The 23,900-nt window shown below is 38.5% G+C and overlaps 6 protein-coding genes across 6 annotated transcripts in view; 1 reads left to right on the top strand and 5 right to left on the bottom strand.

Annotated features, from left to right (window-relative positions):
• Nucleotides 1-223: 223 nt before the first annotated feature.
• Nucleotides 224-2,941, bottom strand: LOC101307257 (CAAX prenyl protease 1 homolog). Its single transcript, XM_004308296.1, has 14 exons — nt 2,911-2,941; nt 2,633-2,780; nt 2,474-2,558; nt 2,282-2,377; nt 2,077-2,142; nt 1,872-1,970; nt 1,603-1,716; nt 1,384-1,494; nt 1,227-1,289; nt 1,041-1,133; nt 815-928; nt 613-684; nt 469-534; nt 224-343 (listed from the first exon to the last, which is right to left on the bottom strand). Exons 1-14 carry the CDS (start codon nt 2,939-2,941, stop codon nt 224-226), a joined length of 1,278 nt encoding a protein of 425 aa, XP_004308344.1.
• A 568-nt stretch (nt 2,942-3,509) lies between these two features.
• On the bottom strand, nt 3,510-4,873 carry LOC101306968. Its single transcript, XM_004308295.1, has 5 exons — nt 4,513-4,873; nt 4,274-4,428; nt 4,059-4,125; nt 3,689-3,740; nt 3,510-3,610 (listed from the first exon to the last, which is right to left on the bottom strand). The coding sequence occupies exons 1-5, from the start codon at nt 4,871-4,873 to the stop codon at nt 3,517-3,519; spliced, it is 729 nt and encodes a 242-aa protein (XP_004308343.1). The 3' UTR covers nt 3,510-3,516.
• Nucleotides 4,874-5,663: 790 nt separating this feature from the next.
• On the bottom strand, nt 5,664-9,418 carry LOC101311795 (diacylglycerol kinase-like). Its single transcript, XM_004306694.1, has 12 exons — nt 9,216-9,418; nt 9,068-9,144; nt 8,393-8,446; nt 8,234-8,293; nt 7,756-7,833; nt 7,550-7,596; nt 7,424-7,464; nt 7,159-7,243; nt 6,958-7,072; nt 6,746-6,868; nt 6,534-6,634; nt 5,664-6,315 (listed from the first exon to the last, which is right to left on the bottom strand). The coding sequence occupies exons 1-12, from the start codon at nt 9,403-9,405 to the stop codon at nt 6,186-6,188; spliced, it is 1,101 nt and encodes a 366-aa protein (XP_004306742.1). The 5' UTR covers nt 9,406-9,418; the 3' UTR covers nt 5,664-6,185.
• A 328-nt stretch (nt 9,419-9,746) lies between these two features.
• LOC101311509 (50S ribosomal protein L5, chloroplastic-like) lies at nt 9,747-11,839 on the bottom strand. Its single transcript, XM_004306693.1, has 3 exons — nt 11,575-11,839; nt 11,048-11,248; nt 9,747-10,265 (listed from the first exon to the last, which is right to left on the bottom strand). Exons 1-3 carry the CDS (start codon nt 11,812-11,814, stop codon nt 9,936-9,938), a joined length of 771 nt encoding a protein of 256 aa, XP_004306741.1. The 5' UTR covers nt 11,815-11,839; the 3' UTR covers nt 9,747-9,935.
• A 1,045-nt stretch (nt 11,840-12,884) lies between these two features.
• LOC101311219 lies at nt 12,885-19,335 on the top strand. Its single transcript, XM_004306692.1, has 10 exons — nt 12,885-13,545; nt 13,630-13,728; nt 13,893-14,095; nt 14,848-15,041; nt 15,226-15,334; nt 15,480-15,796; nt 16,112-16,510; nt 16,822-16,903; nt 17,021-18,679; nt 18,991-19,335. The coding sequence occupies exons 1-10, from the start codon at nt 13,478-13,480 to the stop codon at nt 19,155-19,157; spliced, it is 3,297 nt and encodes a 1,098-aa protein (XP_004306740.1). The 5' UTR covers nt 12,885-13,477; the 3' UTR covers nt 19,158-19,335.
• Nucleotides 19,336-20,517: 1,182 nt separating this feature from the next.
• The window catches only part of LOC101310931 (transcription factor ASG4-like), a 5,770-nt gene continuing 2,387 nt past the window's right edge, over nt 20,518-23,900 (bottom strand). The window contains exons 6-9 of the mRNA XM_004306691.1: nt 23,392-23,501; nt 23,171-23,230; nt 22,375-22,492; nt 20,518-22,298 (exon numbers count right to left, since the gene is read on the bottom strand). Coding sequence (XP_004306739.1) covers nt 22,385-22,492; nt 23,171-23,230; nt 23,392-23,501 — 278 coding nt within the window. The 3' untranslated portion in view covers nt 20,518-22,298; nt 22,375-22,384. The remainder of the gene's footprint in view (nt 22,299-22,374; nt 22,493-23,170; nt 23,231-23,391; nt 23,502-23,900) is intronic.

The following is a 23,900-nucleotide window of genomic DNA, read 5'->3' as shown; positions in this document are numbered from 1 at the left end:
AAGATGAAACTGAGACTTTTCAATAGCCAGTATGAGATTGTGAACTCATTCTTGAGGGAGAGAATTAATTAGCAGTTTAGCACTACCAGAAAATAGGCACCCTATAGTATCATATATATCCTCTATGAACTTTACCCACTTACAGTTATTACATCATTATCTTTTCGCTCATTTACCCACTTACAGTTACATAATTATCTTTTGGCTCATCAATCATCAGATACTACGTACATTCCTCCTTGTCCATTTTACCAATTGCAGCCAACCTTTCAACAAGTGTGGGGTGAGTGTAGTGATATGCTGAGTACCAAGGATCAATATTCATAGCTGCTAAGTTCTCTTCCTGAAAAGAAAAACAACATAACATTCTGTTTTAGCAGCAAGCTCGGTAAGAGTTCACACACAATGAGTTAATGCAAAGACCAAAAACCACATTCCAACACGAGTTGATAAACTAAGATAAATTACCTGTAGTCTAACAAGACTGGCTCGAATCGAAGAGGCGTAACCAAGTTTCTTAGCAAAAGCATCAGCCTGCAAAAGAAAAATTGATGAGAAATAAATCCGGGGAAGGGAGAGAAATGAAATGCCAACTGTGAAGTGCAGATTCACCTGATATTCAAAAGCTCGGCTCACAAGGTTACCAGCAAAGTATACAAGATTCTGAATAGGTGTTATGGCATACTGTAAACAAAAAGTGAAGTACAAGTGTATGTCAAAATATTATGGTATAACAAATCAGAACCACAAGATTAGCATAAGGACAAATTGGAAGAAAGAAAGTGGCAATAGAAGAGAGGCTATGTCTTGATACCTGAAATATGATGAGAGCAATGATCAGTGGTCTTGTATGAAACCCAAAACTTTGAAACAGACTGCTCCAGTGCCTCACAAGAGTATAGCCCCCAATGTATAATAGTGCACAGATCTGCACCAATCGGAAAAAAAAAAAAGACTGATCAGGAATTCAAAATCAACCAGATATGACGCGAGTTGCTTCACTGGCATAAATTTGCAATACAAGATGAAAGCATATATACCTGGTTGGCAATTAAAGAGTAGACTATGTGATTACGCTTCCAATGGCCTAGCTCATGAGCTATAACAGCTACAATTTCATCATCATTTTCGCACTGCGCGCAACCATCAATTTCTCAGATAAATGACTTGGTGCAACAGATTAACTAACCATGAAAATGCAAAAGAATTACTTTGGTGTGAAATACCTGCTGAATCAGTGTATCATAGAGGACAATCCTCTTGTTATTAAAAAATCCATACATGTATGCCTGTATATGATGATAAACAGGTAAAATCAGTAAGTCCACTAGTACAACAACTAATTAGAACAAAATAAAGATGGTGAAAAAGTTGAATCCTCACATTGCTGTGACTTGACCTTCTAGATCCATCAACCACAAACAGCTTCTTCAATGGAAACTTGAGGGACGAAGCAAGCGTCTCAATTTTCTCTCTCAGCTGGCCCTCTGGAAGCTAATGTCACATGTAACAAGGAAATTAAGACAACAGAACGGAACATAATAACAAGATGAATGAATTGGAATCGATTTCAATAGTCATCATTAATTGTTGGAAACTCACAGGGGTGAACTTGTGAAAGAGTGGGGCTATTAGAATTGGGTAGATTGTCATCATCACAAGCGAAAGAATGAGCGTGAGCACCCACAGATAAATGACTGAGTAAGCACCTCCTTTCTGTAACCACATAGTTGATCATGAAAAAGAAATCTAACACCAAATTCTGAGGTTTAAAGAAAAAGTGATTAATAAGTCATGAACATAGACCAAGCAATGCCAAATTGCCAATAGAAAGCTGATTTGCTCAAATATAGTACGTTGGCATGGTTTACCTTTATAATTAAAATTGCTGCAGACACTATAGGTGGGACAAGTATAACAGAAAGACAAATTCCTTTCGACCTGTCACTAAAGAATAACCATATTGTTCGCTGTAAAACAGATACAAAGTCATGTTAGAAGTTAAAGCAACAAGAAATGATAGAGATAAAAGATGGAATGAAACATGATGAGGTCTGAGTAGCAATGCAAATCAACCTTATTAAAACCATGACGGGCTTCGATCACAAATATGGAGTAGAGAGAAAATGGTAAACTTGTGATCTGGTCCAGAAATGTAGAGTGTCAATACCTTTATAAGCCAATCAGTATAGATGTATCTAGAAAATTGTAATTCTGATACTAATTTAATTGTTCATAAACTCTCAGTAACTTATAAGCTATAAGCAATAAATATGCTAACCTCCAGCCAAATCAGAACACCAGCTAAAAATGCAAGGGTATGCAGTATCTCATTTTCTTCATTGAGGCCAACTAGAGCTACAAAATGTCCTGATTTCTGAGATTATCAAAAAGGAAAACAGAACTAATCAAACAACAACAGTAGAGCATCAAGCAGATTCCCAAAAACAGAATACCTCTTTATATCACATACCTTCCAAAACCAAGGCAAAACCTTAAAGAACAATATTGCTAAGTCCATAAGTATTCTCACTAACTCACAAACAAAATGGAAGTGACTGAAAATCAAGAAAAGGAAAAAGCATCATTTGAGAATACCAAGGAGATATGATGGAGAAAGAATCAGATATACCTTCTTTCAAGACGGTAGGCTCGCGACTTCTCAAACTTTTCTTGGCTGATTACTCCTTCCAAAGTTTTAGGAAGGGTTGGAAGTTTAAGAGCCGAATGTTGCCTCAAATCCAAGTAAGTTTCAAAGATGTACATCAATATCATAGAACCTGTAAAAAGCTTGTAAGTTAAAAGTAGTTACAAGCTTACAAGTTAAAAGAAGTCACAAGCTATGGAACGTGAAGGTGAGCAGAGGAAAAGAGTAGACAAACTGAGCAAGAGATACAAATTGATTCGTACCGACAACTACATCCAAGAATGGGAACGCCATGGCTCAGTCTGAATGTGCAGAGAGAAAGGTTTTGTCCAAGACAAACAATCTTTGGTATCATATGTAGGAGTTGTAATAGTAGTAGACCTGAGTCCTCATAGAAAGAATATGCGTTATAACGAGACTTGACTATGCAAAAAAACAAATATAGTAGACTGGACTAACCAAAAAAAACAAATATAGTAAGGTTGGTGGCTCTTTTTAACACCTTTACATCATTTTCAAATTATATTCCTACCGGCTACTCCCATTAAAAATACTATTAAGCAGACTCAATTTTCCAACTTTTGCTATGTGCAGTGATTAATGTAGGATTTCTGTAAGGTGACAGTAGCAAATCTGGTGGATTTGAAATCAGCTAAGTTCACCTTCATTTTGGTCATTGATGTACAATTCTCATAGATAACTTAGAAATGCCAAAACATCAACATTACTATTTACTACCACCAGGTCACTCCTTAATCAATTACAGCTTCCATTTCCATGAACATAAACAATCAAAGTTGTGATCAGAGTCTGAAGAAGTTGGCCATAGCTTGTCACTCTGATCCTCCTTTTCCACAAATAGCAATTCTTCAACCACCTGTTTTCTTAAGCCAGAATCGCCTGCTTGGCTTCAAAATCTGCTTCAGTAAAACCATCTTGGGAACATTCCAGTGCTCTACATGCCTGAATTTTACAAAGCTACTTATATATGAAAATATTGGGATAGAGAAAACAAGTTATCTTATTGTAACAACAAGTTACCTGGACACTTTCCCTGACTGTTTATCAAAGTAGTACTCGGTGTATCCACTTGCTGCAACAACAAAGTCAGAATGGTTCAGAGCAAGCATTTACCTTAGTAAACTAGCTAATGAAAGCGACAGTCTTATTTGAGGTGCCCTATAGATTTTGGGAATATTGGGTGTTTCCCCATGCAGAAAATGTCCAAATGAGGTAGCTAACAAATGGTTTGATATTAAAGTTTAAACATGGACTGGATTGACAAGCTTTTCACTTCTAGTGCTATACACAGGTGACAAAAAGAAATTATTCCATGGAAACGTCTTATGTTCCAATCCTCACAGCGCGAATTGCTGTATTTGATAAATGTAGTGATTGTACAAAAACATACCAGATAGAATTGGCCTCCAAGGGAATGACAAGATACAACTGAATCTCCAGTGACCAATTCCTTTATCCTGTAACCAAACAAAAAGTTTGATGAAATACTTGCAGAAACTACAGTGAATGAGAACTGAATAGATATAACTGAACTTCTTCAGTCAAGGCGGCAGCATAAGATTCATAATCAGAGAATCCATGGAAATGGTGAATTGGTGATATTACCTCAAAATCTTCCCACTTCATAAGCTTCATATTTGACTTCGTTAAAAGGGAACCAAAATTAGTACAGTTCCTTTTGAAACGTTGAAGCCCTTTAAATGAGCTTGCAGGATCAGCAAATTCACAATCTTCTTCATAAGCATCAAGCGTAAGGTTCCCTAGTAATTAAAGCATGAAAAAATCATTACTCGTTATGAAACATAAGAGCTCAATAAAAAGTAACATTGAAATTTTTCACTAACCTGTGACAAAGTAAGATCTTTCGAAGTCATCTTTGATTGATTTTACTACTCCGGCACGATCAACGGCTCCAGACCCATCTCTTGCAAGCTCAAAAGCAGTTTCAGGAGCTTCAACTTTGGATGGTGGGTTGAAAAATGAAGTGGCAATGCCCAAAAACTCAGAGGCATACCAAGCAACCTTAAGCACAACATTTGCATTTTCAGGTTGGGATTCTTTATTGGAAGTCGATTTACTCGTTGAGTTTTCTCCACTGCAATGAATTCTGCAGATACTGTAACGCTGGTTTGGCTGGAAATTAAGGTAGTGGTGCTGAGCAGTGAGGCGTGGTGTAATGGAAGCATAGGAGAAAATGTTTGCCATTTGAAAAGAGAGAGAAGCAGAGCCTATGGTTGGAGTTAAATATCTAACACCAGAATGGAAATAAGCCATAGATATATCCCCAAGGAAAACAATGCCTTGGAAGTCTCCAAATGTCAACTTCAACAAATAATTGTCAAGTTTTTATGAACCATTGAATCAAAAGACAGAAAGTTTTTAAGAACCAAGCTGTAGTGAAAAGTTTGACCCTTTATTCACCATTCAGTGATGTCAAGTACAGAAGTAAACCTCGTCCATGTGACCAAAATTTACTGCACTGTTCTTATCTTCTTCTTTTTTGAGAAGAAACGAAAAAGATTCAATAAACAAAGTCAATTACAATCCCTAGAGATGATATCCTCAAGAAAAGGAGGAGAAGAAGTAAAAAAGACATCACAAGGTTTACAATTTAGAGCCCAACAAGTAAGGGTGTGAGCAACATAATTTCCATCCCTATAAAGGTGAGTGAAGGCGCAACCTGAAAGCTGAGCAAAGAGATGCAAAACATCCTCATAAATTCCTCTTAAAAGAACAGCAAAATCATGAATTGAGTGGATGCCTTGCACAAGAAGGAGAGAGTCCGTTTCCAATCAGGCTGGACTAAATACGTGTTCCAACACTAGGTTGCAGGCAACTTTACCAGCTAAAACTTCAAAATGAGCGGGGGAAGAAACCTGATCAAAAGACATAGCCTTCCCACAGATAAACTGACCACACTCATCCCTAACAACAATACCAACACCACCAACCTGAGATGTCACGTCTAAGGCACCATCCATACAAACACTAAACCAGCCACAATTAGGTTTCTTATCTTATCTTTGAGCCACAGTTACCTATTTCTGAGATTTATTGTTTTTGTGTTGCAGCTACCAACAAAAGTTCAAGTCTACGAGTTTTATAAATCCTTTGCCTTCAGAGTGAGGAAGAATGAACTACAAAGAAAAATAGGCAAAGCCCCAGTAAAGGAAAATACTGCAGTTTAACATTTATTCACACCAAAATGTATTAAATTCAATACCAGTAGCTTGAAGAGCCAGCATGGACGATCACATCAGTAGCTTCAATATGATTGCTTGGAGATTGTAGAAAGTTGTTAGAAGTTAGATGATCAGTTATGTTGATCTGTAACTCTATCATAGTTTGTTTGGCTTCAGTTATGTAGGCACTCGTGTGTGTATTATAGTTTGTCTGATTGATTATTCCAAGGGAAAGAATGTTCCAGTCTATTTTCTCTGCAGCATCAGTTGTGATGCTTAGATATCTCCGCGAATGCTACTCTTGAATTACCACCAAGCACAAGTCCAGCAGAATGTCAACATATCATCTCAACTGCAGAAGGTAATATACAAAATTTTCTAGGCAGGAATCCTAAATGTTCGCCGTCTGATTGAACATATATGTTGCCACTTCCTGCAATCTCCTCCACTTCAATAGAATGCACACTGCAAGAAGAACAAATTGAATAAGAGGAAAGCACACAAGAGAACCCTCATCTAGTAGCTGTGGATAAATTAGATCTATGAGCTCATTTGGACACCTTTTTGGCTTTGGCTTTCAGTTTTCATTTTCCTATGCAAATATAGAAAGAGAGGAGGGACAGGAGCAGGATAAAACATGATAACTATATTAGCCTGAGACAGCTTCACCAAACATGACCTACCTTCTTGAAGATACATTTTCCACTGATAGATGAGTTCCATTGTACAGCTTATGCAGCTTTAAGAGGAAGTCATACCACTTGAAGTCCTGAAGAATCACAACCTGCCAAGAAAGTTCAGAGTGCAGTTCAGACATATTAGACAAAAACCCTGCATGCTGCATTATATAATTTTCTATCAATTAGGAAGCATAGGTGCAGGAAAACTAATCCACCTCAAATTTTCCATTCTGAGGATCAGCATTTGGTGTAATTTTCATGCCACCACCAAAGTATTTTGCATTTCCAATGCAAAGGGCTGTTACTTGAGGATATACTTCCCACTCCCCTTCATTGACCTAGATCAACAACATTCTATTAAGTGGTGTGGAACTGTGGATGATACATGTTTGTCAGGTCAAAAATACGGAAGCAATACAATACTGACCTTGATCTTAAGGTCCTGATTACGGTGCCCGATAAAGCCTTTCAAAGCACCAATAACATAGCACAAGTTTCCGAATCTCTTGTATTTAGAAGCATGGTATCCTGCTTTTGCACTCCTACAAAACATCAACCCCAACAAAATGTCAGAAAGATTGTCTAAGATCAGAATGTGTCTAGTGAAAACTTTCCAAGTTGCACTTACAAGTGAATGTCAGCAACATTAACAAAGTAATGAGGTTCATCAGTTTCTCCACAAATAACTCCAACATCTATTCGTGATCTCTGTCCTGCAGAAGACAATTATGCATCTCTGCCTTCAGCATTTATAATTCACAAAGTGAATACAATTCAATAAGCGAAAGCTCCTTCACTATCAATCGAAGATGGATTATACAAAAAAGGAAAATAAAATATTAAGATTGAGAGAGAGAGAGAGAGAGAGAGAGAGAGAGAGAGAGAGAGAGAACCTTTGGCTATGCGTTCGATGGCTTCATACGGATTATTTTTCCTGATAAAATAGCAGATATTCAACAATCTTGACCAAGTGATCTTAGACAATTCATTTGAAACCAGATTGAAATGCATGTACTAACCAGCCAAATGATCTGGCGAAATCAGACCCAGTTCCCAAGGGAATGAGCTGTAGAAATCACAAAATAGTTATATCTTAACTTCAGAAATTCAACGCAGGTGGTTTATGGATCAATAGAGCATTTCACTAATGACTGTATTTGACAATAACTACAATGATAAGAAGAGTTTAAATTATGATCACTAGACTCCTAAGGTAATTGCTTACACCGAGGGCAGTTGAATGGGTGGCCTCTTTATCGTAATTAGTAACAGGTTTTCCAGCCCAAAAGAATCCATTCACAACCTGATTATCAGAAGCCAATGTAGATGAGCAACGCTATAGATCAAATGTGTACACATCAGTAGCACACAATACAGATATCCCATACCAATAGAACCTTGCAATGTTGAAAGTTACATGTACCAAAAGTTTTTATAAAATTAAACCATTGCTTATGGTAAAACTGTTTATGCCAGTAACTGAAGCCAAATCCTACATCAAAAGATTTATCACTTGTTAAGGATTCATTTTCCTTATTTTTAAAACCACATCAGTACACCAAAATGTCTGATCAAAAGATGGTAAAGAATATATTTACTATTAACCAGTCATTTGCAGAATGAAAGACCCAGTCCCAGGGAAGGGGAGAAAATACAATTGACTAGTCATTGCAATCCTTCCATGAACTTCCAAATCTCAATACCTCATGCAAAGTTCCATCTCCTCCCACCACGATTACAGCATCTGCACCCTCCCGTATAGCCTGCATATCATTAGAATCATAGATCACATCTTAAACCAATCTTCCAGCAAACAAACTAGATTTAGTTCAAGCGCAAACAATAACAGTACAAAAGCTCACCTCCCGCGTTATGTCAATTGCATGAGAAGGACCTGATGTTAAAGACTCGCATATCTGCCCATAAGATAGACAAGCAAATATTCAAGTTCATAGCTGAGTCCCAATGGAGAACCAAAACAAATACAGCACAGGCTGCAAACTGATAATTACATAACACAATATGGTCCATGTCACCATACTTAGCCTTATTGACCTATATCTATATGCATAAAAGTGTGGTGAATAGTAGCTGCACTAAGCCATTTGCTACATCCACCATATTAAGGTACTTCAAACCACAGAACACTCAGGACAGCAATCAACCTTGATTACCATTACAGAGTGATAACTTATACCCTCAAATCACGAAGTCACTTGGAAATAACTTTGATTTCATAAATATACATATTCAACAGACTGTTGAAGCACTCCTCTAACAAAACACCGCCCCTTTTCAAGATATAGACATTTTTCACTGAATAAACAACCCCCTACTGATCATATCAATTGCCAAGCAACACAAACCAATCCAAAACAACATCTACAAGCAATTCATCTATCACCACAATGACAAAAAATCAATGCCTCCATATTCCAACCTCAAATGAACTAATCACCCATAATTCTATATCAGGGACTCAGGGTAAAGCTCAAAACTTGGTAACAACAAACCAAACCGAGAAAAGGTAAACTCACATTGCAATCAGCACCAAGACGAGACCTCAAATACGGAAGCAGCTTCTTCCACTCCTTACCAGTCCTCCCATTAGCCCCTGCTCCAATTCCTCACTTTCACTAATCACCAATCCTAAAAAAAAAACCAAAAACAGAGAGAAAGAAAGACCTGAAGGATTGACGACGAAAACAAGGTCACGCCGGCGAGAAGAGGAAGACCCACTTCGGAGAATGGACCTCTCGGCAAAGAGATCAGGGGCTCCGGGAAGCTCAGCTCTCACAGCCCACGATGGTTTCGCCATTGAAACTCTGACAGTAGCTATTCCGCAACCCAATGCTATCTGATTAATGCTACCCATCTCTTTTTTCTTTATAAAGCTTCAGTCTTTTTGGGTTTTCTTCTCCAAAGCTTTGAGCTTTGCAAAGAAAATCAAAGGTTTAAGGGAGACTAATTACTGGGTTCAAATGCTCATCACTGTCAAACAGAGCAGTCATATCAGTATTAGTCCGCCTACATTATTTAAGATTCTTTGTTATCTTGATATATTTTGTTGAGCTGGCAATGATAATATACACGTGGCATATGATTCTGCTGGGATTCAACGTCAAGTATCTATTTTGTTCATATGTATGTGACATCTTTCATTGTACACAGCAAAGGATAAGATCATCTTCATATGTACGTACAACATTCATGATTCTATAGAATGAACAGGAAATACTGAAAGTGTTGTTCATACTTCATATCTGCATGATTTACACTTACACAACAAGAATAAGATCATTTTCCATTGAACTTTTTTAACATACAAGACCAGTTTTTTGGTGACTGAACTTTGCAAAATACAAAACTAACAGCAAAATGTGCCTATCTCTGAGAGGTGAGAACTCATTTTCGTCCAGTTCCCTTTCGACTGAAATGGTGAGACCTCAGCTTCTTCTTTCGCACTTCGGTGACAGGGCCAGTCTCTCTGAATGGCATCCCCATTAGAGCCAAGAGTGTTTGTGCTTCTTTATCTGTTTTGGCTGTTGTTTTGATGCAGACATCCATTCCCCTACCCTTACCAAGATCAAACTTGATCTCCGGGAACACACTCTGTTCCTTGATTCCAACACCATAATTCCCGTTTCCATCAAAGCTGTTCGGGTTGAGACCTTGGAAATCCCTTGTCCTGGGAAAACCCAAGTTAATGAGGCGATCAAGGAAGGCATACATCACCTGCACAGTCAACAGTTGGTGCATGAGATTTCATGCAATTGGAATATGAGTGATACATAAATTTTCAAGGGACCAGATCCATGCACAAAGGAAAAAAGATTGAAAGAGACAAATAAAGTTCTCAAGTACTAGTTAATTTTGTGTAACTAACTACTGATTCGTTGTATCAATAACATCACCATCACTATCATCAATTGAGGGTTACAACTTACTAGTCACAGTTCACAAACACTGATGTTGACTTGTGATAAACCACCCTCACCATTGTAACATCAATGTGGGTGCCTAGTACCACACAATTGAAAATACAGTCACTGGTGCCACTATCCTCTTTCTTTTTAACAACCATACATATAATCATATCCATATCAAGCATATTACTTCACATCAGGTTATTTCTTCCATCCGCAAAATAGAAAGAAAGGAGGCACTGCTGGCGGTGGTAGAACCTTATAGAAAAGAATAAGATAATCTTTAGCTCTTTTTGTGGCGCCATCATTACCAGACTAACTTGTAACTAAGCATCAGTTCAATCTACTACTAAACCCAGAAGAAAAGAATATGAGTGTCATACCTAACATTTTAATGTAAAACAGTGCCAAACGGGCCTCAACATAAGTTCCTATTCTGTATCTTGACTAATAAAAAAATTTATTGTACAGGAATTGATAAAAGAACATGAATACTAGACCTGCTCACAAAACAATGAGAAATTCATTCTAAAAGTCCATAAGAAATGAAGCTGACAATGGGATTCCATTTAGAGGGAAAAGAAAGCTCACATTTCCTCTGAGTGTCACAGCAATCCCAAGCGGCTGACCTTCCCTGATCTTAAACTGCGCAAGCGAAGCCTTTGCACGCGTCTTCACAGGTCTCTGCCCCGTAATGAGCGCCAAGTCACGCATTGCCGCTTCCAACCCTTTAGCATTCTGCTGCGCATCTCCAATACCACAATTCACCACAATCTTCTCAACCTTTGGAACCTACAACAAAGTCCCCCATTGCACCAAATCACCAACATAACAAAACTTCATTACAACACTCAACACTTACACTCCCCAATAACATAACTCTCGAGACTAACACAAACAAGTATCAAACAAAACACCAACATAGACAAATTAACATCACCAATTGTAATTAAAACCGAACCACATTGTCAAAAATTAACTCTTTAAACCAAAAAGTTACTTACTTTACTCTATCAAACCCTAATTAGACCCTAATTCATGAAATTAAATAGAAAAAACAACTAATTATATCTAAAATTAAACTGAAAATACAAAAAGTTTGAAGCTTTATTATTCACCTCATGAATGTTTCGATATGAAAACTCTTCTTTGAGCTTGGGGATGATTCTCTCAAGGTAAGCCGTCTTGAGCCGGCTGACCTTCTCCGACTCGCTCTTCTCCACCAGCACAACCTCCGCAGCCTTCACCACGCTCACATTTCTAGGGTTTCCGAACGACAGCCGCGGCGGCGAAGCCGCAATTGGGAATTGGCCGTGAAACGACGACGTAGAGGAGCGTAGGATTGAAGGGCACGCCATTTGGGGATTTTGGTGTCTCTGTTTCAGTCTCAGTAGAGTGGTTTTGAGGTGAGGTTTATTATGATGGGGTGGGAGGAAGAGAGGCTTGAATTGGGAGTTATTTACGAAATTGCCCAATGACTTGGTGTGGTTTCTTTTGTAAAATTGGAGAAGGTTGGGGGTGATTGGTGGGTGTGGTGTTTTGTGAATGAAATAGGATAAGGTGAGGTGGGTTTGAGGAAACCATCCCATACGGTAAAAATGACATGGGATGACCAAATTCATTAGTCAAAAAGATGAAATCATTAATCAATTTGTTTTTTTTATTTTTTCCAAAAACAATTCACCCATCGTCATTCTTCTTGAAAGAATCTAAACAACAAAAAATGACGAGTGTTTGATACGCTTGGTTGGTATTGTTGTATTGAACAAGACTGTCATTTGACATATCACTTAATTCAGTCTTACGAAAAATGGTTTGCATCATAAATCAATAACAAGTGAATAATCTGAATAACGATAAATATCAGTTTTAAACCCCTCAGTATGTTCAATTGGTGTTGTTAACGTTAGCTAGCTGGCAATATCCGTATGATTGGAAAACGTAAAAACATGCCAAAAGTAAAGTATTAGAGAGGTATACCGCAACCCGCACATGTATAGAAGGGAGTTAGGGAGACGAACAACGCATAACAGATTTAGTGACCGACGAACAATCTACGTGACGAGAAACGTTTACCCTAAAGCTTAAACCATCCATTTGTCTAGTTTAGTTTCGTTTTATTGAACTAAACCACCCCACTCTGTAATGTCGCGTTACATTTCACAATTACATAATAACTACTCATGAATAACAATAACTCATCACTCATGTTCTTCATTATATGCAATTATTAGATCAAATCAAAAGAAAAAACGTAATGAATTCGAAATGCAAATACATGAGAGTACATGACCAATTTGCGAGCGTGAGGGTCACAGATTACATCAGCGCGTGAGATCCCACCCTTAAAAATAAAAAAGTAATATTTGTTTTTCTCGCTGCGCTGTGAAGAAGGTGAAGAACGTCATTTCAGGCTAACACAGACCAAACCCAGACCATCTTCTCTCTCTCTCTCTCTCTATTGCTTTCTCTCTCTAAAAAGACTTTCTCTCTCTAAAAACAACTCCATCGCCTTCGATCGAGATATGAAATTGAATTCGTCTCAATCCAAAACCCTAATCTCTCACTGAACCCCATCTCCATTTCAACCCCGGCTGCGAAAACCCCGAAAAGATCTTTGAACATTTTGAACGGAAAACCCTAGGCAGCTCAGATTATGAGGCTTCTTTGTTTTCTTGCGATTTCTTGAAATCCACGTTTGGTTTTTACCCAAAGATAGTTGCTTTTTTATATATGTATATCTCTTAGTGTTTGGTTTTTGCTGGATCGGTAGAATGAATTAGGATCTAGGTGAATTTGATTAGGGATGTTGTGATTGAATTGAGTTTGGGGTTTCTGGGTTGGTTGCTAAGTGTAGCAATTAGTAGAAAGATTGAAGCTTTATTGTGGAAGTAGTGAGTTCAATATGGTTTATGGGTTTTGTGGTTTGAGCTTGGAGTAGTGACTTTTGAGTGCACAAGGTTGATTAGGAGTTGTGGTTTGTAGTTGGGATATACCTCTTGCACTGAGTGTGTTTGCAGAATGAGCTTAGAGAACGAAGAGCAACGCTTACCGGATCAGCCTGCCGAAACGAATCATGAAGTTCATAAGTAATGCATTTTTCGTTGGCGTTTTTGGTTTTTGTGATTGCTAGGATATGAGTTGTATGTTTATGTGTTCCCTTAATGATCCAGGAAGGTGAAAATATCGTATACGAGGGAGTTTCTGCTGTCGTTGAGTGAGTTAGAATCCTGCAAGAAGTTACCTGATGGGTTTGACCGATCATTCCTAAGGTGAATCGCCTCTGTCAAGTAGTTCACTTGTATCTGTAGTCTGCATTTCATAAACTAGTGGTTTATATAAACTTAATTTGGTTATTGATATTGCTCTACTCTTGTGTTAAGTCTTGCTCATAGTGTATGTTTTTTTGTTTCCATTCCTTCCCCTTTCACATCAGTGAATTCGAGGATGCTTTCAGAGATAGGCAAAGGACATCTAGTGGTTTGTCAGCAAATAGTTTCAGGCGAAATGATTATGGTTCATCCCCTCCTACTAGGGGTGATGCGGCTGGTTATTCGCGGCCACTTCATGGAAGGTGGGAGAGTCGTTCTTCTGGACGCAGTGATAAAGATAGTGACATGCAATCTGACAAAGACTCTGGTGGGTTAATCATCATTATTGATACTTTGAAATTAAATTTGTATGTGTATGGTCTTCTATGATGGCTCCAAATGTATCTAGATATGTACATTTCAGAGGATGGTTTCATATGATTGTTAATTGCTTGTGGTACAATGGTAGACTGGTATAATTGCAGGAGTTTTTAATACCAAGTAGCACTCTGCCTGTAAATTCAGTGCTTAGAACTTGAACTTAAGTCATTAAGCAGAAGAATACCTTATCATGAAACTTGGGAACTCTTCTTATGGGGAATTAAGTCCAATCTACTAGGTGATTTATTTATGTTTATAAGGGTAAAAAAATACTTACCCTGTCAAGCTATCATTTTTAAGTTCCTTTATGAGTAATTAACTAAGACTGCAAAGATAGTGCTTAAATGTATCCACATTAAGTTGTTACTGGAGATCCCTTGGAGTTGAGTGTTGAGCCAAATGTTTGGAGACTAGCTGACATTTAGGGTGAGGAAGCCTAAGGATTAGTTGTTAGACATATTGATTAGGATTTAGATCGACTAGTGGTGTCCTTTGGTGCCCAAGTTAACTGTTGAAATCCTACTCTTCTTCATTTCCTTGAATCAATCAAGAATCAAGATTCTCGACTGAAATATGCTTTTTCCTCATCCACTGTGGGGCTCATACTGTGGCTATTCATGTTTCATACATGTATTGCTGACTGTCTCTCCACAAAAATAGATATCTGAATTTGTATCTACCCATCTGTTGAATGTACAGATTCTGGAAGGCACTATGGGAACCAGTCTCGGCGGCCTTGGCAGGTCCCTGAGCATGATGGACTTCTCGGAAGTGGTTCCTTTCCAAGACCAGCTGGGTTTGCTGGAGGGATAGCAGCACCCAAAGTTCGACCAAATGATACCTATCAGCTAAATAGAACCAATGAACCGTATCAGCCTCCACGTCCTTATAAAGTAAGCTTTTGAATTATTTGTAGCCCTACATGTCTTCTAAAAAAATTCTGAAAAAGCATAATGCCTGCACTGTCGAACTTATTATCCACCAGTTTGCTGCAGTATAATTTTGTGTCTTTAAAAATAGTATAATGCAGCGAAAAGCTTCTCAACTATTTCTAATCCTTTGTCCTATAATTTGCAGGCGCCACCTCTTACACGAAAAGAGATTACCGACTCACTTAATGATGAAACTTTTGGTTCCTCTGATAATACAAGTGAAGACAGAGCAGAAGAGGAAAGAAAGAGAAGAGGTACTTGGTCTTATCTTTAGGTGGTTTGGTAGAAGTGATTGCAAGTTTTCTGCTGTTTCGTATCTTTTGTATCTCTTTAGCTTGGGTCAGTATGTTTTTGCTGTCAGTTATATGCAAGTTTGAAATTTGATGGTTTTTCTCCTAGATTCCTTTGAACTAATGAGGAAAGAGCAGCAGAAAGCATTTCAAGAAAAGCAGAAGCTGAAGCCGGAGAAGAATAAAGGTGGCTTTGATTTTTCTTCGCTGTTAGATGATGATTCCAAAGAGGAGAAGAGACTTTTACCAAGAAGCAGTGAAACAGCTGAGCCTCGGGTACCACCAGCATCAAATAATGATGGGGAAAAGTCTACTTTACCCTTGCAGACTCCTGCCCCTAGACCTCTTGTTCCCCCTGGTTTTGCTAGCACAGTTTTGGAAAGAAACATTGGAACAAAATCCTTGAACCTTCCCCATCAAGTGGAGGTAATCATTTTGTACTTCTTTTTTTTTTTTACTTAAAGAAGAGTTTTCCAAAATCATCATCTCTTTTCTTAATCTCTGCATGGGTCTTGCTTTTATATTGATTCCAAATGAAGAATTTATAAACATGTATCTAATACTGAATATTGGAAATCATGTGTATCTTGTGATTCTGTTATTTTTGCTGGCCATTGTACCAACTAATATATAATTCTGCTAAAATACATCTAGCAAGCCAAGCTCAAATGAGGGTTTCCTATTTTATACCCTATTTGCATTCAATCATAAATATAATCTAAATATTGTTTTTTCTGATAGGTTGGGAATTCCGGACTTGAGGATAACATTCTACATGGCAAAGGTAACCGTGTTGTAAATGGTACTTCTGATAATCGAGTGGAAAAACAACCGGTTGAGCAAATGATTTTGGGCAAGCAGCATCATGCAAGTGCAAGTGCAAGTGCTCATGCCTCATTTGATAGTATGAGTGAAAAGAGTATAAATTTCTTACCACCTCAAGGTGCTAATAATAAGATCATTGGCATGGATAGTCGATTTTATAATAATGCTAATACACCACAAGCTTTAGAAGCTTCCAGAAATAGTGAAGCAATCGAGATCGACGCTGAAAAGGGGAGTAATTCTACTTCAATACTGGAAAAGCTTTTCAGCGGTGCAGTACCATTAAATGGTGTTGGCTCCTCTAATATCATTGAGGTGTCTCTTCTTTTTCCCTTTTTAGAGTTTTTTAAATATTTCTATTACTCAGGACGAACTTCAACTGCCCACATTCTTGATTCACTCTGAATTTTATGGAAAAGAAAATTCTTGCATTATATAATATGAAGTTATTGCATTTGATAGGGATCATTAGCATTAGGTTTTCTAGAATTAAGTTTTCATTTTCATATTCCATTTTATGGTTCAACGTTAGATCCCGGGTAAGCAAGTTTGTGTATTTTTTGCGTATGAATCTGAAACATATTAGTTTGAAACAGTAGTCTCATTAATCTTTTGTGCTTCTGCAGCCTCATAATAGCGAAGTAGATGAGGCAGTGGGCTCTCACACTGTCAACTCTTCGAAGTTTGCTCAGTGGTTTCATGAAGAAGGTATGTTGCCATCAATTCTTGAAGTTAAAAGCTCTTTATTTTTGTTTCCGAATTTGGTCAATTAAACTTGTAATGGAAATGTATGTTTATTCTTCAATCAATTTTATCTTACTGCAGACAAGAAACCTGCCAATGAAATCTTATCTGGAAGGCCAAATGACTTGCTTTCCATGATCGTTGGAAGTGAAAAAGCCGGACCTCACATTGTTGATGGGAACCTAAGCGATCAAGGTTTTCCGATTTTTCCCACCCAAAATGCTGAACCTGCAGTGAGGCCTTTGACATCAAACATAATACCTCCTTCGGTTGGTGACTCTGAGCATTTTTACAAAAGTACTAAACCAGAGGCAGCTTCAGCAGTCCTTACATGTGAAGATCTTGAGCAGTCCATTCTATCTGAAATTAGTGAAAGTGGTCAGCCCCCTGTTCAAAGGTCAGTTGTACCTGATAGAAAGGCTGGACAGCCAAAAGCCAAAGTAGATGATCATGCTTCGCAGCACCTACTCTCACTATTACAGAAGGGCACAGGCTTGAGAGATATTGAACCTTCTTCAAATCAAGAGACAGCATCTCCTGAAAAAATTCACAACATTGACGGGACAGCTATTGGCACTGCACTTCATATTTCAAAAGAGAAAGCTGCTGAAAATGTTTCCGATTCAGGGAAGAGTCTGACACTTGAAACACTATTTGGAACTGCTTTTATGAAGGAGTTGCAATCAGTTGGAGCACCAGTTTCTACTAAAAGAGGCCTTGTTGGGTCTGCAAGAGTAGAAACTCCAGAGACACGTGGGTTGCCATTTGCGGTATCAGAAACTAGTTTTGTTCCTTCTGCATTTGATGTTGGACCTAACACAAGTACTCATAGTAACAGTGACATGACAGCGAATAGAAGGAAGCAAACCAAATCAGATAAGATCGATGAGCGGTTGCTCGGTTTTGATAATCCTCTAGATTCATTACAGGTTAGTTCTGACTTGGGGTCTAAGATGGGCGTCTTTGATGGGCCTGCTGATATTCGACTTCCTGAAGAGGATAGCTTACTTGCTGTCGGTGAACCTCTAAACATCCAAAATTTTATGTCTACCGGGAATCTAGTGAAAAGCAAAGTATTCTCCTCCCCGAACACAGAAGTTGACATTGTTGAGAAATTGGCAGTTTTGGACTCTGCCTTCAAGGAGTTCAAGGATGCAAGGACTTCTATCAAGGAGTTCAAGGATCCAAGGACTTCTATCATGGGAAGCCAAGAAGGTGGTCCACCTTTTCTTCGTGGCCCTTATGATATGAGACAGCCTGATATTTCTTATCAGAACCTTAATGTCCAACCTTCTTCACAACAGCTCCATCATCCTCAAATGAATCATAGGGGAACGTTTTTTCATCCATCAGATTCTCATCCTGGCAATGCCAACTCTCAGATGAATTTTATGACGCCAGAGGGTATGATCCGAAACGATCCTCCGCAAAGTCATCAGTTTCCTGCAAATATGCTTCGTCCACCTTTCCATCATTCGAACGCTGCACAATCTGGGTTTGATGCTCGCCATCACCCTATGTTGCAACAGATGCATATGGCAGGCAGTTTTCCTCCGCCTCACTTGCTACAAGGATTATCCAGTGCTCCAGCCCTGCCTCCTCATACGAACAGGGGCCCACCTATGCCTGCTCATCCAAACAGTCAGGTTTCTGGCTTCATGGAAGAACTGAACCCAATGGCCGGCTTTCCTTTTGGTCCTCGGCCAGTCAACTTAGGTGGTCATGGCATGCCATCGCCAGGTAAAACCACTTCTTTTTGCATTGCTAGTGGTACTTGTAGTTAGATCAATAATTGTCTCCCTGATATTCTGGCTTTATTTGGGAATGCGTCCATTGTGCGTCTTGGAAGAGGTTGCAACCTCTACTTCTCTGTGCCAGAAACTGCTTAAATTATTACAACAATGCCAAAGTTTCCCACAATATTTTTTAAGCCCATTGAGTTTCAACTTCTGGGGGCTTTCTTTAGTATGTTAACCTGTTTTTGTAGCTAATGAGGTTTGACTATGTCAGAAACTGCATGTATAAAAATACTGACTTTCTTTAAATTTCAGCTCCTGATGTTGCTGGTGGAAGCAACCATCCTGAGGCATTGCAAAGGCTCCTTGAGATGGAAATGAGATCAAACCCGAAACAAATTCCCCCATTTGCTTCGGGTGGCGGGCATAATAGTCAAGGGATGTACGGACATGAACTGGACATGGGTTTTGGGTATAGATAGTTACTCAGATGTTTGTGCTTGTGTATATCACTGTATTGACAGTCTCATGCTCAGATGTGCAATTCAACGAATGGCAATGTGCTTAATGTTGTTTCTTTCATATTGGATGTATGCAGACTAGTGTAAGTAATGGATTTTCATGCCATTGACCATCTTATTGGATTCTTCTTGCTCCTACTTTCTTGATTTTGTAAGCCATGCAACATTTATTTAGAAGGAAACACTAATCACAACACCAGTTCCAGTTCTTAACATACGATACAGATACAAAGCAGGCATGCGATGTTGAACAGAAGGAGATAGAGAGAACTTGTTGGTACTCTAAATCAAATTTTCAAAAATTCATCCTCACAGTTCTCTACCAACCTGGCCAAACTTTTCAGATTCTTCACAGGCTTACCATTAAAAGCAAGAACCTAGAGTTACAGACATAGAGAGTATGTCATTCAAGATATTTGAAGTGGTTTCACTATTAATCTGCAAAATTAAAATATAAAAGTAAAAGGCCATAGAGTGCAATTGCTTACCTGCGTGTTAACTATGTCTTCATACCAAATGTTGATATCAAACACAAGCACCTGAAAGATTACTGCAGATTGAGGGGAGGAAAGTCAACATTGGATCAAATCAACCTACCAGAAATCCAGAATAGACAGACCCAAAAGTTGAGACAGAGATAGGATACCTGAGAAACCACAACAAGCTGCTCATCCGGTGACTGCCGCAATGAATGCAGCATTTTGTCCAAAAGTTCGACAGGAGCTTCAAACTCATAATCCTTTCCATACTGTAAATACAAGCAAATAGAGTTAGATGACAATCAAGTACACAGAAAATTGACATATATATAGTAAGACAGTATTAGTTGATACATATCCCACCCCTAAACTTCCATTCAGCAACATGTTTTTACTAAAATAAACCAGCAAACAAGTCAAGCTAAGCAGATTAAAGAAATATCAAGCAGAGTGATGTCAAGTTAAACTACCAACCTCAGACCGAAGAATCATAGAAGAAACATATAAAAACAAGAACAACCACAAACTCTGAAATGTATGGTATTTTTTTTTTTTGATAAAAAAAGTTAAAAACGAATTATAGTTGCAGAATATACACATAATTCATATCAATATGTGTCATTTGAACATAAGAATAACACATGCATGTTCCATCAATGGCAATATTAACTCCATCAAAGCTGAGAAGAATATCAGATTATTACTGGTGTGGGTGACATAACCAATAATTTCAAGAGAATGGCATTTTAACAACCTGCAAACCCACACAAGTTATATACGGTGAGTAAGAGAATGAAGGCGCGAATATGTCTGTAATAAGAGAATTGAAAATGCAAGCGAATCGAAGAAGAACAAGAAGAGAAGGAGAAAACTGGAGAAGCGACACTGCGTTTTGCCAAGAGAGCAGAAGCAGCAGCTGAACACTAATTACACTAAGGTGAAATGTCAGTAACGCCCCCACGTTCCAGTTTATTTACGGACACGTTTCCTGACGTTTCCGACGCGTTTCCAGCGTATCCCAGCACAAATTATGAACCTACAAGGCACCGGGTACGCGCTGGTATGGCCGGAAAAGGCTGGAGACTGCCGGAGACTGCCCGATACGCGTCCGACAGTAAACGTATCCGTAAATAAGCAGATACATGGGGGTAATAATGACTTTTCGTCTAGTGTTTTCGACTATGTGAAAACGTTGGTCTTCCATACTCTTGAGGTCTGTGGATCAAAAGTGTGGGTTGAAAGAGAGGGACGCAGGGCTGTGGAGTGACCTCGTTTTGATGTTTCTGGTGAATTCTCTTCTTCTCCGCTAAATCGCACCGGAGCCATAAAATCGGCTAACTGTTTACTTGAGTTCCACCACTGAATGGCTCAAGCCATTCCTTGTGTCTTGTTTATTTTGCATTAGGGCAACTTTACCAGTTGACGTTGAAGTGATCACTCCAGAGCTTTTAATTGATAGTATAACTGGTTGCATTCGATCTCCCTGGACAATCAAACCCAGCTATTCAAGATACTCTCAACATTGGACAGTGTTCTCATTCAGTTTCTGTCAATCTCGTGAAGAGGGAAGCGCATTTCTTTGATGCGGTTGCCAATGTTGGTCGTCATGGTCCTGCTCTGTGTTGGTACAAATATTTACTCTTCAGTCTTCACTGCCGGTCGTGCTTTACTGACTGATGAGTTCGGTTTACATGGTTTTAGGAGGTTTGCGTTGTAATGAAAGCATGTTTCACTTTCAACATGGGTTCTGAGTTTACCAATCTAAAACAAAATGGTTGTAATGGTCATTTGCCTTCGTTTAGTAAATGATTTTTGCTTTGTCGAACCGATTTCTATTCATCGACATTTGCCGTCTTTTAGCAATGATCCATCGTTCCAGCCAGATGCATGAAATTGCACTCATGGTGCTTGTCAATTTAAATTGCACTCATCGTTCCAGCCATATACTGCGAGTCTTTTGTTGGTTGGAGCCTTGGAGGTGATCGGAAAGAACACCGATGTTTTGTCGGCAAAGGCCATATACAGACGTACCTTCTGTTCGCCAACAGTTTAACAGGACTCAACAAGGTTGAAACCCTGCGATCTCAAATGTTCTTAATTTCTTATAAACCATGGACGTGATCTAGTATCACCACTTTCAGAAGGAAACCATAAGAATATGAATACGTACCCCCAAACACTAAAGAAACAAAAATGGGGATCCCCTCATTATGCTTAATGACTTGGGAAACATGAGTAGAGAAAGGGAACTCCTTTACGCAGTTGCAAGGTACCCCAAATGTAGTATCTACTGGAGTCGGATTCACTATCGTCAACTCCTTATTCACTAGCATGTCAAAACCAAAACATGTCTAAACAACTATATACAGCCCACAGACGATAATGTACAATATATAACTCATGAACTTTATATAATACAGCCGAAGCAAACACTGAATTGACTCTATCATCCTTCATTTCTTGAAGACCTGGTTAAAAGTACGGTATGCACATAAAACTGGCATTGATTCTTCAACAAGCTGCATGATAAACAATCTACCCTGGATAGCCCCGCCTATTCCGGATATTTACAAAGACTCCGCGCTATAACTGTTAGTGAACGTCATCGTTCCACACCATTCCCCTGGAAACAACAGTTTATAGAGTGAAAAGTGGGTACACAAAAAGGGCATATAATAAGGAGTTGGAAGTTCCATTACCTTCCGATTTCTAAGTAGACAGGATGGCATTCTCTGATTTACCATAGCAAGAAAAGCCGCTATTGTTATCAGGTTTAGCTATCTCAGAGTCCGTGGCATATGATAAAAGTAATTTTCTCTGTGAAACGGTCAACAGAATTGTTAGGTCTGGTCACACAATATCATTTAGTTAAGTTAACTATGTAGTACAAGGAAACTAAAAAGACAAGCCAATACTAAATCATTTTGTCCATCTCGAAATGAAAGCATGTTTCACATGGGTTCTGAGTTTACCAATCTAAAACAAAATTGTTGTAATGGTCATTTTACATACTAAAACACTATATCAAATTGTACGGTATCCATCCTGTTCATATGAAGATGGAAATTATAGGCAATAGCTGATTTGAGAACAAGCATCATGTGCGATTTGCAATCTTGAATAAAAGATACTAACAAGCATCACGTGCGAACTGCATTATTGAATAAAAGAATAACAAACATCTGTGACAGCTCTACCTCAGACATTTTTTCCAAGTTGGCACAAGCCTGTCTTTGAGCTAAGTTGTCATGCAAGGGCATTTTAATTTCTTAAAGTAGACTGTTATTATGCAAAATGAAAGCTCAGTGTATGTACATCACACTGTTAGGTGTGAAAAGCGTGCATCTCACTCATTAGGCAGCTTAAAAACCAAAGAAGACAAACTGGTGGATTATTTGAAGTATCACTTACACACTTAGAACAACACTTAAAACACCCAAGAACATAGCCAACTGTCAAGAAAGAAATACTTTCATCACGAAGAAAAGTACTTACATGATTCTCAAACTCGGGACTACTTAAATTAATGGATAGATTTCGCATCAACAAAAGTGCCTGCAAAAGTCAGATAGGGTGATTGAGTAAATGCGCAACGCCCAAGGGGTTAGAGAAAGACCAGACAGGACTGTCTTGAGTGTTAGCTCTTATGACAACCTGAATTGCGAAATTAAAAAATTAAAATTGATAAATGTAAGCAAGATCCTAAAATAACATACTGTTTCCAAATTTATAGGGTCCATTTGTTTCAGTCTCTCCAAATGACAAGTCGAATCGGGGTCAAATACACTGCCGATGAATTTATACACCTGAGCGAAATCCGGCAAAACTGCACATACAGGAACTACATTTAATACTAGAAGAACCGCAACTGCCATGAACAATGATATCAATGCAATACTACAGTAATAAAGGATGTATGTTTGGGAGTTTCATGTAAGCAGCATATAAACTCATAAGCAGAAAAGTATAAACAAGTGCATGGCATTAGTATTACAGTGATAGAACATTGAGCATTTCTGCAGTTATGGACAAACAACAGAGACAATTGAAAACTGTGTAAAACAGTGTGGTGGGTTAAGGAAATTTGCAGTGCCGAAATTCTGTACTCCAAAATAACCTCCTTAAGTAGCTATTTCGTTTGACAACCAATAAGAATAACTTTATCCGTACTATGCACCAAAAAAAGCAGAGAGAGAGAGAGAGAGAGAGAGAGAGAGAGTAATTT

Source organism: Fragaria vesca, linkage group LG7, assembly GCF_000184155.1.
Source record: "Fragaria vesca subsp. vesca linkage group LG7, FraVesHawaii_1.0, whole genome shotgun sequence".
NCBI classification, from domain to species: domain Eukaryota; kingdom Viridiplantae; phylum Streptophyta; class Magnoliopsida; order Rosales; family Rosaceae; genus Fragaria; species Fragaria vesca.
Note: the sequence above shows the minus strand (reverse complement) of the source record. Positions and strands in the feature narration are given on the sequence as shown.

Excerpts from the sequence above, each read along its gene's own strand:
- LOC101311219 (XM_004306692.1), top strand. The coding sequence starts at position 13,478 with ATGAGCTTAGAGAACGAAGAGCAACGCTTACCGGATCAGCCTGCCGAA. Across the intron at positions 15,335-15,479 it reads AGAGGAAAGAAAGAGAAGAG|ATTCCTTTGAACTAATGAGG; the intron begins GTACTTGGTCTT and ends TTTTTCTCCTAG. Across the intron at positions 15,797-16,111 it reads ACCTTCCCCATCAAGTGGAG|GTTGGGAATTCCGGACTTGA; the intron begins GTAATCATTTTG and ends TTTTTCTGATAG.
- LOC101311795 (XM_004306694.1), bottom strand. The coding sequence starts at position 9,405 with ATGGGTAGCATTAATCAGATAGCATTGGGTTGCGGAATAGCTACTGTC. Across the intron at positions 9,145-9,215 it reads TTTCGTCGTCAATCCTTCAG|GGGCTAATGGGAGGACTGGT; the intron begins GTCTTTCTTTCT and ends GAATTGGAGCAG. Across the intron at positions 7,073-7,158 it reads AATGTTGCTGACATTCACTT|GAGTGCAAAAGCAGGATACC; the intron begins GTAAGTGCAACT and ends GATGTTTTGTAG.
- LOC101311509 (XM_004306693.1), bottom strand. The coding sequence starts at position 11,814 with ATGGCGTGCCCTTCAATCCTACGCTCCTCTACGTCGTCGTTTCACGGC. Across the intron at positions 11,249-11,574 it reads CATATCGAAACATTCATGAG|GTTCCAAAGGTTGAGAAGAT; the intron begins GTGAATAATAAA and ends ACTTTGTTGTAG. Across the intron at positions 10,266-11,047 it reads CTGTGACACTCAGAGGAAAT|GTGATGTATGCCTTCCTTGA; the intron begins GTGAGCTTTCTT and ends TTGACTGTGCAG.
- LOC101306968 (XM_004308295.1), bottom strand. The coding sequence starts at position 4,873 with ATGGCAAACATTTTCTCCTATGCTTCCATTACACCACGCCTCACTGCT. Across the intron at positions 4,429-4,512 it reads AAGATCTTACTTTGTCACAG|GGAACCTTACGCTTGATGCT; the intron begins GTTAGTGAAAAA and ends TTTAATTACTAG. Across the intron at positions 4,126-4,273 it reads TGAAGTGGGAAGATTTTGAG|GATAAAGGAATTGGTCACTG; the intron begins GTAATATCACCA and ends GTTTGGTTACAG.
- LOC101307257 (XM_004308296.1), bottom strand. The coding sequence starts at position 2,941 with ATGGCGTTCCCATTCTTGGATGTAGTTGTCG. Across the intron at positions 2,559-2,632 it reads GCCTACCGTCTTGAAAGAAG|TCACTTCCATTTTGTTTGTG; the intron begins GTATATCTGATT and ends CTTGATTTTCAG. Across the intron at positions 2,378-2,473 it reads TTTTGCCTTGGTTTTGGAAG|AAATCAGGACATTTTGTAGC; the intron begins GTATGTGATATA and ends TGATAATCTCAG.